This window comes from Budorcas taxicolor, chromosome 11 (assembly GCF_023091745.1).
Source record: "Budorcas taxicolor isolate Tak-1 chromosome 11, Takin1.1, whole genome shotgun sequence".
In the NCBI taxonomy this organism is placed as follows: domain Eukaryota; kingdom Metazoa; phylum Chordata; class Mammalia; order Artiodactyla; family Bovidae; genus Budorcas; species Budorcas taxicolor.
In genome coordinates, this window is record NC_068920.1 from 163,721,110 (window position 1) to 163,734,022 (window position 12,913).

The following is a 12,913-nucleotide window of genomic DNA, read 5'->3' on the forward strand; positions in this document are numbered from 1 at the left end:
TCAAGGGCCAGGAGGAGTGAGGAGGGGGAAGTCCAGAGGGTGGAGTCACCCCCAAGAGCACTTATTCAGGGCTGGCCACAGGCCCCGTTTCACCGGCTGCAGGAGTCTTGGAAGACTTGCCAAGGGCTAGAACCAACATCTGTGCAAAGGCTGGGCAGACTCTCAGTGGCCACCTGGCAGAATGTGGGAGACGCAGCGGACCCCCACCCGCTCGGGAGCAGTGGGGGGCAGGGTGGGGGCATCCTTCTGGAGAGGAGTGTGAGCAGCAGAGACCGAGCGAGCGGCAAAGCCCGTTTGCTTGCCGCCCTCATCAGCGTTTATAAACCATGTACCCACCGGGCAGCAGGACAGGACAGACACACAGCAAGGGCTCCGGGCAGAGACAGTACCTGTGACTGGGGAGCAGGGCTGGCAGCTCCATCGTTCCTATGGCTTCCGCCTGAGACGGGGGGCCTCCCTGGGGGTCTCTGCACACCCCCGGTGCAGAGGGACAGGGCAGCCCGAGGGGCTGCACAGGCCCTGGCGCTGCCCTCTTCTGTCCCCAGGCACAGTGGCCTGCTCTGGCCCCTTCTGCCTCTCAAGGCCTGAAGCCTCCCCCTGGGAGCAGCAGGATGCAGGAGGGCTGAGGCTGAAAGGAAGGGGCCAGCGGAGGGTCCCCTGCGCGGAGCCCAGCCCTCCCTGGACAGCACCTGCTTTCCAAACCCAGGCTCCTGAAGGCCATCTTGACAGGACAGGGGCAAGGTGAGCTCTGGCCTCAGCTGTTACCCAGAGCCTGGCTCAGGATGCCACCCATGGGCACTCCCTCTCCTTGGCACCCAGGGCTGGCCCAGATTTCCTCTATGTACAAGCAGCGTACCCAGGACAGGCCACCAAGGGCAGGCTGATGGCAGCACAGACCACATGTAGGCTCTGAACCCCTCCCCACCCCCACGGGCTGCTGAAGACTGGAAGGCTGGCGGGCATTTCCCCTCTGAGTTGCAGAGCTGGAGACAGACTTCATCGCTGGAGCAACTCGTCCAAGAAAACCCGCAAGTCCTGTCCGTGATCTTGCTGTCACTGGACGCCCTCCTCTTCTACATACGTCGAAGGAAACCAGCCCACCTGAAAGCAGTGTCAGACGCATATAAGTGTTTGTGTGAAAAAAGTGAAGGTCTCTCAGTCGTGTCCGAGTCTTTGTGACCCCATGGACTATACAGTTCATGGAATTCTCCAGGTCAGAATACTGGAATGGGTGGCCTATTCCCTTCTCCAGGGGATCTTCCCAAGCCAGGGATTGAACCCAGGTCTCCTGCATTGCAGGCAGATTCTTTACCAGCTGAGCCACAAGGGAAGCCCAAGAGTACTGAAGTGGGTTTCCTATCCCTTCCCCAGCGGATCTTCCTGACCCAGGAACTGAACAGCGGTCTCCTGAATCGCAGGTGGATTCTTTATCAACTGAGCAATCAGAGAAGCTATCGGGAAGTGTGTGTGAAGGATGAGGGTGAGTGGAGGCTCGTGGAGGTGGGGGATTCTTTAAAAGGCTGTTGTTCTGAGGCAGGCCTGTCCCGAGACAGGCCCTGGAGAACAGGCAGAAACCTAGCGCAGCCAAGGCCCAGGGGTAGGGATGACCCTGAACTGCACCAGCCCCGAGCAGCTCCAGACAACCTGCCCACCAGCTAACTGCCAGCAACAACAAAAAGTTAAACCCTCTCCAGAGAAAAACAGCATGCATCCAGAGCCTCTGCAGTGTTTTATGCACGAGCTTGGCATTTAATTAGGCCCAAGTGACAGAAACTACGAGAAAACGCAGACAGGAAAAGCAGACCTACAGGGGATCCAGACGCTGGGGCCATCCGCCAGGACACGCAAGCAGCCCCCACTCGTCTGCTTCAGAACCCTGACGGAAAGCAGAAAATCTGCCCGGAGAACTGAAATCAGAAATCAAACAGAAATCCTAGAACTGAAAAACATAACGACTGAAATTAAGAGCAGAAGAGAAAAAAACAGAAGGCGCCGGAAGATCAGTCAACAGAAAGCAGCGGCACGGAAAACCAGGGAAAATGGATGAAAACCACACGGGACTGCGCGAGGAACACACGGGCCCCGGGGGCTGGCGTGCTGCAGGCCACGGGGTCGCAGAGGGTCAGACGCGGCTCAGTGAGCGAACAACAGGGCCCCAGAGAGAAGAGAGAAGACGGAGCAGACCCAGTATCTGAAGAGATTTCCATAACAGATAAAGACCGTAAAGCCACACATTCAGAAAGCTCCTCAAATCTCAAACAGAGTAAATACAGGGGAAAAACACACCCATAGGCACATTCTGGTAAAACTGATGAAAAACAGATTTTTTTTTCACACAGAGCCCCCGTTTCTTGCAAAGGAACCACCGTAAGAATGTTGACAGACTTTTATACAGAAATGATGGCAGACTGGGGACGATGGAAAGACATCCTCAAAGTGCAGAAATAAAAGAGCTGCCAGCCTAGAATTCTAGTTCCAGTAAAAATACTCTGCAAAAATGAACTCAATACAGTGGCTCACAGAAAGGAAGCAGGTCTTGGTGGACAGATGACTGATTCGTGGGGCAGGGGGGGGGAATGACCATGCAGACAAGTGAAAGCCTTTTCTTTCAGTACAATGCCCACCGAGAAGTATAAAAGAAAAGATAGAAAAATCACTATTTTCTACCATGATAGAAATAACTGAATAGGTAAAATTAATCAACAAATGATAAAACTAGTAGGGGAAAGCTTGATGAGGACAAGCTATTTATCCGATTTCAAAGTATTACACTGCACATTACTTATTAATTACAGCACATTTATAGTGCAGAAACTCAGCAGATATCACCTGAACCAAGTACTCAAGTGAAGGCCCAGGTGCGTGCTTATGAAGCTCCAGGCGCCTCTCAACACTTTGCGAGCTAGTGGTCCCAGCCCTCTAGGTCAACTGTCTAGGACTCAGTGTCCTCATACTTCTGAAGGGCTGTCAGATGGAAACAAGGTCAGACCCAGGGATCTCCAAGGGCAGACAACATGCCACATGAAAGCAGGCCAGTTTCCACCACCTGGCAATGGTACGGTGAGTGACGGGAGCCAAGTCTGGCCACGTCCATGGACAGCTGCAGCCCCCCAAAAGCTGGACGTTTCCTAATCAGTGGTTTGTGGAGCTCAGGTACCCTGTTGGGTGAATGCCAATGGAACTGGTCAAAGCCAGGGAGGCCAGACATGGTACCGGGATAAGGAGCCATGGGTCTTAGAGTTGCAGGCTGGGTGGGGATACTATGTGTCCCTTCCCATATCAAGGTGTAAACGGGGTCTTAAGGAATGGCAGGACCCCAGCGAGGGCACCCAGGCTCTGCTCTCAGTCCCGAGGCAACCTGCCTGCAAAGAGGGTCGGGCACAAGCAAGTGACTTGAAGACTGCACTCAACATCTGTCTCTGCCTTCGCCGCAATGGACCCCAGAATAGGACTGAGAGCAGACACAGGGTCAGACCGGCCGGGGGCCCAGATCCGAGCCAGGAAGTCGCTTCCTCACAACGTGGCCCCAGCTCGTGGAGCCTGTGGACACTAAGTCTTCCGGCCAAGGTCAGAGAGTACAGGGCTGGGGCACGGTGGGGCTTGGTGTCGGCCGGAGCCCCGCCTCCCCAAGCCCCAGGGTGAGCTGGGGTCTCCGACTGGGGCCGGGGCCAGGCCGACCCACTCACCCGGCCGTTGGTCTCGCCCTTCCACCAGCCCTGGTCCCCACCGATGCGGCTGTATATCTTCACCACGTCACCTTCCCGCAGCGAGAGCTCCCGCAGGTCACGGGCAGCGAAGTTGTACCTGGCCACAGCCGTGCCGATGACACGGGGTGTAAACACTGCTGGGGGAGACGGGTGGCGTCACACGGTGACGTCAGGGCCTCCAGGGTGGGGGTCCTCAGACTGAGCTGGGTCTCTCCCCTGGGGCCCGGCCTTGTGCCCACAGAGGAGGCTGTCAAGCACAAAGATTCCAGAGGGACAGACCAGGCTCCAACCCCAGGACCCCTCCATGCTCTGTGGGTGCCCCAGGCTGCAGGCATGTGGGCCATGTGAGTTCCACCGGGCTGCAGCCAGAGCTTCACCACCCGCACTGGGGGCCATCACAGCTCCCTGAGGGCCTTCCCACATGCCCAGCATCTGGGCAACTCACAAGTGGACTGCAGGGTGACTGCTGCCCAGCCCCCAGCCGTCACCCTGACAAGGGCCTGGAAGCGGACCCCAGGGCACTGGTGTCCGACCTCCCTCGTGTCCCTGGTTCCAAACCAAACTGTAAAGTGGGCTGGACCAGCGTGGCCCGGGACCCAGGAGTCCTGATGGACCGGTGGCAAGGGACACGATGGTGGGGGGGGGGGGGGTGCATAAACAGCTGCTGGGTGGGCTCTGACTCTGGCAGCAGCTGGCCGAGCAGTCAGGGCTGGTTGAGACTGTCCCCCTGCACCCAGTCCCACAAGTCCTCCTTACTGTTGCTGAGCGGGGCCCACCTCCCTCAAGGGGGGCCGCCGGGCCGTTTGCTGCTACCAGAGGCCAAGCCCCCAGGAAGCAGTAGGGGGCATGGCTGATGAGCTGGGGAGGGGTTACGGGGGTGAGTGATTCAAAGGCGAGGGCAGGGCTGAGCCCGACGGTGTCCACAGGAGCTGCAGCGGCCCCCACCCACCCCCGCCAGCGTCCAGCTTCCCCGCCCCACCCCCGCTGCAGTGGCGGTGGACACGGTCAGGCTGGGGCTGTGGGTTGGCTGGTGGCAGCCCGGGCCCCCCACGCCCCCGAGCAGCAGCGGTACCTGACCAGAAGGGCGTGGAGGAGCCCTGAGAAGCAAGGCCGAGGCCCTGAGGACTGAGAAAAGAAAAGTTGTAGGAAGCGCAGGAAGCTGCAAAGAGGCGAGAGAGAAGGTGAAAGGCGGGGCTGGGGGCATCCGCACGCAGACACAGGCAGCAGGGATGGGGGCGCTGCCCAGTGCACCAGGAGGGCAGGAGGGCAGGAGGCGCCCGAGCCCTGAGGCCCACCTGGGCATGGACACAGCTGCCCTCGGCCCCGCCCCCAGCACCTGCGTCCTGGACCAGCTCCTCCCAGCAGGTGGGCTAGAGCAGGGACGCAGGAAAGGACACGTGCAGAGCCCAGCCCCGCGCCTGCACTCAGGAGGTGCTCACTAAAGGCCTGGCTTCCTCTCTGGCCTGCTCTGCCCGGGACTGGGGCCTGTCGTTCTATGGGCCCCTGCAGTGGGACGAAGCAGGGTAGCTCCAAGACCTGGCCCCAGCCCCACCTTGCCCGTCTCTCCAGCTGGGCCCCGTCTGTGCCAGGCAGCCCCGTCCCCAAGTCAAGGTCCCAGCTCTGGCTCCCTGGCAGCCAGGGTCCCTGGGATGGGGCGGGGGAGGGGGCTGGGGCACAGGGATGGATCTGGGGACAGAAGGGACCTGCCCGGCTCCTTCCCCACGCTGGCCTCCAATTCAGAGCTGGCACCCCCGACTGGTCACATGGGGCTGCCCGGGCACCCTGGCTAGGCACGGTACTGGCGAAGAGCTGGGGGACCTGAGCCACCACTCCTAGGGGCGGGAACCGGGAAGGGGCTCGGGCCTCGGTGAGGTCCGCTGGAAGCCTTCCTGGAAGGGGTGTTACCTGGGGAGCGGCTGGAGGCCCTGGAGGCTGTGCGTTCCCGGGCCTTGTACGGGTACTTGAGTGTGGTGTCCAGCTGCTTGAAGCTCTCCTTGAGCGAGTGGCACTGGTAGTACTCCACCAGCTCCTGCGGGATGTACACGGGCACTGCTGCCTCTGCCTCCAGGCAGTCCTCCCAGGCACCCTGCCCCGCGTCCGCCCCGGCCTCAGGTTCTCACAGAGGACTCGTCTCCTCAACTCGGGAACTGCCCCTCCTCCTAGCTGCCCCCCACCCCAGCTCCCAGACAGGGGGCGGGCACAGTCAGTATGGCAAAAGCTTTTGATCCTGCAATTTCTCTCCCAAACATTTCTAAAGGAAGAGCCAAGGGAAGCAGGCCAGGACTGAGGGCCACAGACACACCCTGCAACACTTCACAACAGGGAAAAATCGGAGACCTTCACCCACCCAGCAGCAGGGAAGTGCTTCTAGAACCCACAGCGTATCCATGTGACTGAATGCCACGTGGCTACAGCGGGGTTGGAAGAGAGAGGGCCGTCCCCCTGGTGAGTGTTCACCGTGCCCAGAGGTGAACTAAGGTTGGGGCCCATGTGAACAGTGGCATCGTCTGAAAGAGGAACCCAAAAAGCACGCCTGGGCTTCAGGGGGGGACTCACCCTGAAACAAGAACGTCAGGGTTGGGGGCACGTTGCGGGCACTTTGCCTTTTACCGTGGGCTTTTCTGCGGCCACAGTGGGACGTCTGAGAGCCCACGAGCTCTGGTTAGACAGTCTCCACACACACAACATGTGTGACTGAGCAAAGAAACACTGGGTCTAACTTTAAATCATCTTAAGGAGGACCGTTCATGTACTCATGGCTTTCTGGCTGGGCCGGGACAGTTCTGAGCGAGGCAGGAGCAGGCACCGGAAGCCCCATGTGCGTGAGTCCAGCCGGCAGCCAGACCTGGATGCAGCCTCCCTGGGCCTTGGTCTCTGGCTCCCGCAGAGGCTCGGCATGAATGGGCTGTGGGAGGCCAGTGACCCTGCTGTCCACCTCAGGGTTTGGGGGACAGAGGTCCTGACCTGGGAGCTGCCTTACCTGTCCCAAGGTGCCTTACAGACCAGCTTTCCTGGATCTTTCTCTCAGTGGGAGCACCCCCCACCCCATCGCAGAAGAGCGGCCCCTGGCCCAGCAGTGGGGGACGCTTGCTGGGCCCTCTCCACCGGGAGCCTGGCCTGCAGGAGGGACTGCAGGGGGCCGCTCCTCCCCAGAGTGGCCTCAGTGGGAGACCTGGGCCCTCCCCCAGCCTTCGGGGCCGGGCCGGTGGAAGCCCCCCAGGACCACGTACCAAGAGGCTCTCGAATTTCTTGGCTTCTGTGATGTGGACCCAGCTGTCTTTCTCCACCACCTTAATGTGCTTCACCTCGTCGTTGAACCTAGGCCAAGCACACGGGCGCAGCGGTCACTGTGCAGGCTGTGCGGCCCCGCCCCGCAGGGCTCCGGGCTTACTGCATGCATGCTGGAGCAAAGACCCGGGCCCTCGGTCCACATGCCTGCTCTTCACTGCTCCCTCTCGGCCCTCTCCCCCCGCCCCAGCCTGGGCCTGCCTCCGACTGTCTGTCCATCCATCCACCAGGCCACCTAGTCTGTCTGAAGCCCAAACTCCTGGGTCAGCCAAGGCCTCGGGCCCCAGAGCCCCACACCCGTGCTCCCCGCAGCCCCATGGAGACGTCCATCCAGGATGCTGCTTGCTGTCTGCACTGGGGATGTCCCCCTCCCGGCCTCCCCCCGCCCCCACCCTGAGGCTTCAGCAGCACCGTTTGCAAGTCAGAGGCCCGAGGGGCGCAGCCTCACCCCAGCTATGCAACTGCCTCCTAAGACTCTCCTCCTCCACACCCTCGCGCCAGGAGGGGCTCTTCCTCAGCCACGCCGAGCACAGGCCCTCCAGGCCCCAGCTCCGGCTGTGCCCTCAGCCCGGAATGCTCAGCCTCCTGCCACCCTCAGGACTCTGCCTGTGTCCCAGATCTCAACTCAAATGTGGCCTCAAAGGAAAGCTCATACCCCTTCCCTTCCAAACACCACCCCACCCCTTGCCAGCTGACTCCAAAGCCAAAGACATCATGAGTACAGAAAACCACACACCACATCCCCTAGGATGACAGAGGCACAAATCCTCAACAGACCATCATTACAGTGACTCTCTCTCCACACGCACACCTGTACACACTGGCATGTAAGAGGGACTTTACACCACGGTTAAATGGAACATTCCAGGAAGGCAAGGTTGGTTTACCTTCTGGAAACCAGTGAACGGAATAAAGAGCTGTTAAGCACGCATACACCCAGCTGGCCAGCCTCCTCTCCAGTGGGGCCTTGTGGTGCAGCCACCACCCTGCTTCTCCTGGATTCAGAGTGAGTGAGCGTGCTCGCCTCTCCCCTACCAAGCTCCCTGGACAAGGCCCTCTGAGCCCCACTCCAGAGCACTGCGGGCCCGGCACCCAGAAGGTGCTCCGTGAATTCCCACCAGGTGAGGGGCGCCTCGGCCGCGGACCTGCCACCACGCCTCATGCTCCTCTGCTGCCTGGGGCCCTGCCAAGACTGCTGCTGCGGGAGGCCCCACCCACACTGGGCCACACACCTCACGAAGCCCCATCACCCACAGCAGGTACAGCTGACCTCTGCTCGAGAGCAGTGCTGTGTGCCAGGTGGCCCAGGCCATGTCCAGCTGGCGGTCACTGGACAGCTGTTGCTTCCAGTGAACACTTTCAGGCGTCCTCTGGTGGTTTTTGCATTTTAGAAAAACCAGTGCGTTGTTTTCAGGCCCAAACATTTGTGGGGCCTCTTAGAAAGGCCGTGGGGACCGAGGCAGGCTGTCCACTTGGGTGAAGGGTCTCATCTTCAGTCTCAACTCCTCCTGGTTCCCCAGGTCCTCCCCTGCGGCACTCCCACCTAGGTCCTCCGGCAGCCATTCTGTACAGTGGGACCCTGCCCTGGATGACCAGGGAACGACCATCTGCAGACCCCTCAGTAATGTGGGGTGGGGAAGGGGGAGGTCCACACACGTGCACACAGTCACACATGTACACACGTCTGCACAGTCTCACATGACACACGTGCACATACATTCACACGTGTGCACACACGTGCACATGCGTGCTGGCCAGTGGCAAGTGCTCAGGTCAGCACTGGCCCCCACTGCTGGGGCACCCATGCCCTCAGCCCCCACTGGGCCCAGATGTAGAGGAGGCTGGTGTAGAGACAGGGGAGACAAAAAGCTGAAACGGAAGAACGGGCTGTGTGTTCAGGACCTGGGTGTGGCCCCGCTGAGCTCGGTTCTCATCTGCCCCTAACAGCCAGAGGCACTCCTGCCTCCTACAGAAAGGGCCTCCCTGCTCCCTCATGTCGACGTCTGATACCAGACTTCTGTTACTCACTCGAAGCACCCAGCGGCCCTGCCATGGACCTCCCCCCAGCCCCAGCACCCACCCAGCAGACCTGAGGAGGGCTTCCCTGAACACAGACCACCCTGCTCAGGGCTCCTGACCCCGCTGAGGTCACAGCAAACCGGAGCCCTCTATTCACTGGCCCGAGACGCGGGTCCAGGGTGTGTCCTGTGCCAGGGGCGACCAGCCACCAGTCAGATCCCATCCTTTGAGGAGGAGACAGAAGACCCAGGAGGGGGCAGCTTCGGGGCAGGAGGAGCCCAGCGCCAAGGCCTTGGGCTGAAGCCTTTCACGCCTAAAGTGCCCAGTGTCGGCGGCACGTCCCAAGGCCACACCCAGCAAGCCCAGGATCTGGAAGGGATGTGGACGCCCTGATGCAGAACGGCACCGGGGCAGAGGTCTCCCTGACCCCCAGCTTCCACATACTTGATACTTATGGCAAAGCGCTCGGCCTCCGCTGGCCGCTCCCTGATTAGGTAGGTCCCGCTGGGGTGGGATTTGAGCAGGTTGTCGGTCTGCTGCCTCTCCATATTTCCGGCAAACCTGGAGCAGAGGAGGAGAGGGAGCCTCGTGTTCACACGACCTGAAGGACAACCAGCGGGGCTCTAACCTGCTTAAGAGCCTACTGGGAAGCGAGGCCACGCCCCTGAGAGGCGGGGCAAAGGGTGGGCGGGGCCCAGAGGCCACAGAGGCGGGGCATCTGCGGGCCAGCGCGCAGGGTCGAGATAAGGACCCAGACCCAGCCAGTCTACCTGGGTCTCACCCTCCAGAACCCAGGATCTGCAAGAGGCATTCAGGGAAAAGGCGTTAGATCAAAATGTCCTTTCCAAATTCTTACTGTTTAGGAAGAAGGAAAAAACACAAACTGCTCACGTAGGTTCTTGTTTTGTGTCCTAACCCTTTGTGTCTGGAAGCTTTTCTCTCTCTCTCTAAGAAAATGAAGCCCACCCCCAGCCCGTCTCTTCTCCAGGCTTTGTTAAGCCTGACCCCATTCGCACCTCCCTGTATGGCTGAGTTGGGACTTCTGTAAATGGATTCATTAGAAAAGTGAAGTTCTTGTGCGTCAAGTGAAAAATCAAAGCCAAGTCCTCCACCCTCCATATCCAAATGCAGTGAACAGTGACCTAGAGGTAACAGACCCTGGGGCCTCAGACACACGGGTGTGGCAGCTGAGCCCCGGTCCCAGGCAACCGGTGAGCCAGCAGGCGGAGTGATAAACGCTGGACCCCAGATCGACCTGCGTTTGAGACTCATGTCTCCCACATCCACGCTCACATTTTATTTATCAAACAGCCCCACCTCTCTCATCAAGCACTGTATGAGCAAATACAGTTATAACTTTTGGCCTTAAATATATGCCTCAGATGGTAAAGAATCTGCCTGCAATGCAGGAGACTTGGGTTTGATCCCTGGGTCAGGAAGATCCCCTGGAGAGGGAAATGGCAACCCACTCCAGTCTTCTTGCCTGGAGAGTCCATGGACGGAGGACCCTGGCGGGCCACAGTTCATGAGGTCACTAAGAGTCGGACACGACTGTGCGACTAACACTTTCCCACCTCCTTTTCTATATTTTACACTCACGTAAGATCTCGTTTAAAAAAGATTTCATTCTCCTAAATGTTCTAACCTGATGATCTGTTTGTTGACAGGGAAACAGCTACCTGGGGTAGAGAATATTTTCCCTGTTTCCCAGCGACTCACAGCTGAGAAGGGGAGAAGGGGCCGCGTGCAACTGGACTCAGCCACCCTGGAGACACGGGGGGCAGCCAGGGACCCCACGTCCCCAGCACGAAGGGGCCCCGCTGACCCACTCACCAGGGGTACGCCGTGTAGTCCATCTCCCGGGACAGTGGCCGGCTGATGGGTGGCTGGCAGGAGAGAACGCTGGGGTCAGTGTCTTCCCGGGGACTGTCCACAGCGTGGGGACCAGCGGTTTCCTATCAATCATCGGCGAGCTGGGGGGCCCAGCCCTGGCTCCCAGCACGTCTGTGGACTCTCGCCCAGAGCCCCTGGCCTGGGAGGTGCCGGGACGCACCGTCTCTAGGCGGGTGCTCAGTGGGTTTGACTAAATGAATGATTGACTGAATGAATGAACGTATAGTGCTCAACGACCGGCACACTGTCAGCAGGAGGAGAGCAACCCAAAGGCTGCTGGGGCTTCTCTGCGGTGGACAGGAGCACCCCCTACCCTCCCGCTCCCTGGTGCAGACAGCCGCGGCCCCGAGGGCGGGCACGGGCCAGCAGTAGTGTCTGCAGGCGGGGGGCTGCACCTGCAGGTGACCCGGGCCGCTCTGCAGACCCCATGCTGTGCCCTTGCTGGCCAGAGCCCTCCCCTGGGCGCCCTCACCGGACCACAGGATGGGTAAAAACGCCAGACTACCTGTCCCCACCCCACCCCAGTCACCATGCAGGTGGGGAAACTGAGGCCCAGGGCCAGGAAGTGCCTCCCGCAACACACACAGGCTGCTCAGTGAGCCGGCGACATCTTCTTCCTCTGCTCTCTGGCCCCTTGCCCTGTCAGCAAGGCATGTCCAAAAATGCTTTCTCCTTGACCGGGGCAATGGCCTGAGCTGAAGCAGCAGGCTGGGCAGTGGGGCCAGAGGCCGGGCAGGGCCCCATGGGTGGACCAGGGTTCCAGGAGTCTTGCACCTGCCTCCTGCCGCTTTGAGAGAAGGTTCATTCTCTCAGTTTTAGCTCTTTTCCCAGGGGCATGGGGGTGACGCCGTTCATTCAAGGCTGACAGTGAGATGCCTTTTGAAACAGAGCAGGGTCTGCTCCACAGCACTCAGATGAAAGAAACGCCACATTCGCCTCTTTTCTAAATAACACAGTCCCTAGCTCTGCAGCTTTATGTTTGAGGGAGAAGACCTATGAAGGCCCGAAAAGCTGGAGACAGGCAGCTGGTCTCTGGCCCGTGATGCCTGCTACAGAGATGCCCATTTTGGTGTTTTTAAAGCCAGCCATGTCTTCCCCCAGGAGGGCACCCCTGTCCCAGCTCTGAGGCCAGCTCGCGATGGCCTGAACAAGCCCAGGGTGTCTGAGTGAGAAGGATGTTCTCGGCACCCATGGCACCCTGGCCCCACAATCCAGAAGCTTCCGTGAAAAGTACTTACCCTTCCATCCACAGGACAGGGCTTCACAGACGAGCTGGGGAAGTAGCCTGACTTCCTGGTCTGCACCAGCCGACCCTGGGAGTGGACAGAGGGTCAGGGTGTGCGGGGCCTGGCCTGGCTAGTTTTGGGGGGAGGCAGGGGGTTATCCCAAGGAGGACGAGGGGAGTCCCTGAGAAGCCTGTTATAGCATCACTTCTCTGTTGTCACCTCAGCTGAACTCAGAGCCATTCTGGGCAGAAAGGTGAAGGGGGAGCACCCCGCTTCCCAGACAAGGACACTGAGGTCCCAGAGAAGGGATAAAACTCGCTTGGCACTGAGACCAGAGCCCGTCTCCTGGAAGCCATCTCCTCTTATCCACACCGGCCCTTCCCGAGCTGTCAGGGGAACATGGACCTGGGGTCGGGGGCTCACTCTCCCCGTTCCCTCCCAAGGTCCCCCCAGCAATCCCCACCTTCCCATCAGCCAAGTCTCTGCAGGACCACTCAGACCTCACGGCCCCGGGGACACTGGGGAAAGGAGGGGCAGGGGGTGACTGGGTCAGCGTGGGGGAGACTGGACTGCAGCCACCGACTCAGCCCGCGATCTGCAGTTACGTGAGGCGCGGCCTAGCACTGTGAGCCGTGAGCAAGGACTCAGTGAGGGGGACCACACGCAGCGACGAGGCTGCCAGTGACAGGACTCGGCGCTGACAGACATGTGCGCTGGCGTCAGTTCTGAGCAGGTCACCGTGGTCCCCGGGCTGGGTGAGTGCCCCGGGTTCCTGAGGCG

At 60.0% G+C, this 12,913-nt stretch overlaps 1 protein-coding gene across 1 annotated transcript in view; it reads right to left on the reverse strand.

Annotated features, from left to right (window-relative positions):
* Positions 1-820: 820 nt before the first annotated feature.
* VAV2 (vav guanine nucleotide exchange factor 2) overlaps positions 821-12,913 on the reverse strand; it is a 175,349-nt gene continuing 163,256 nt past the window's right edge. Inside the window, exons 23-30 of the mRNA XM_052648088.1 lie at positions 12,146-12,220; positions 10,848-10,900; positions 9,459-9,575; positions 6,938-7,025; positions 5,613-5,736; positions 4,780-4,866; positions 3,687-3,844; positions 821-1,101 (exon numbers count right to left, since the gene is read on the reverse strand). Coding sequence (XP_052504048.1) covers positions 1,054-1,101; positions 3,687-3,844; positions 4,780-4,866; positions 5,613-5,736; positions 6,938-7,025; positions 9,459-9,575; positions 10,848-10,900; positions 12,146-12,220 — 750 coding nt within the window. The 3' untranslated portion in view covers positions 821-1,053. The remainder of the gene's footprint in view (positions 1,102-3,686; positions 3,845-4,779; positions 4,867-5,612; positions 5,737-6,937; positions 7,026-9,458; positions 9,576-10,847; positions 10,901-12,145; positions 12,221-12,913) is intronic.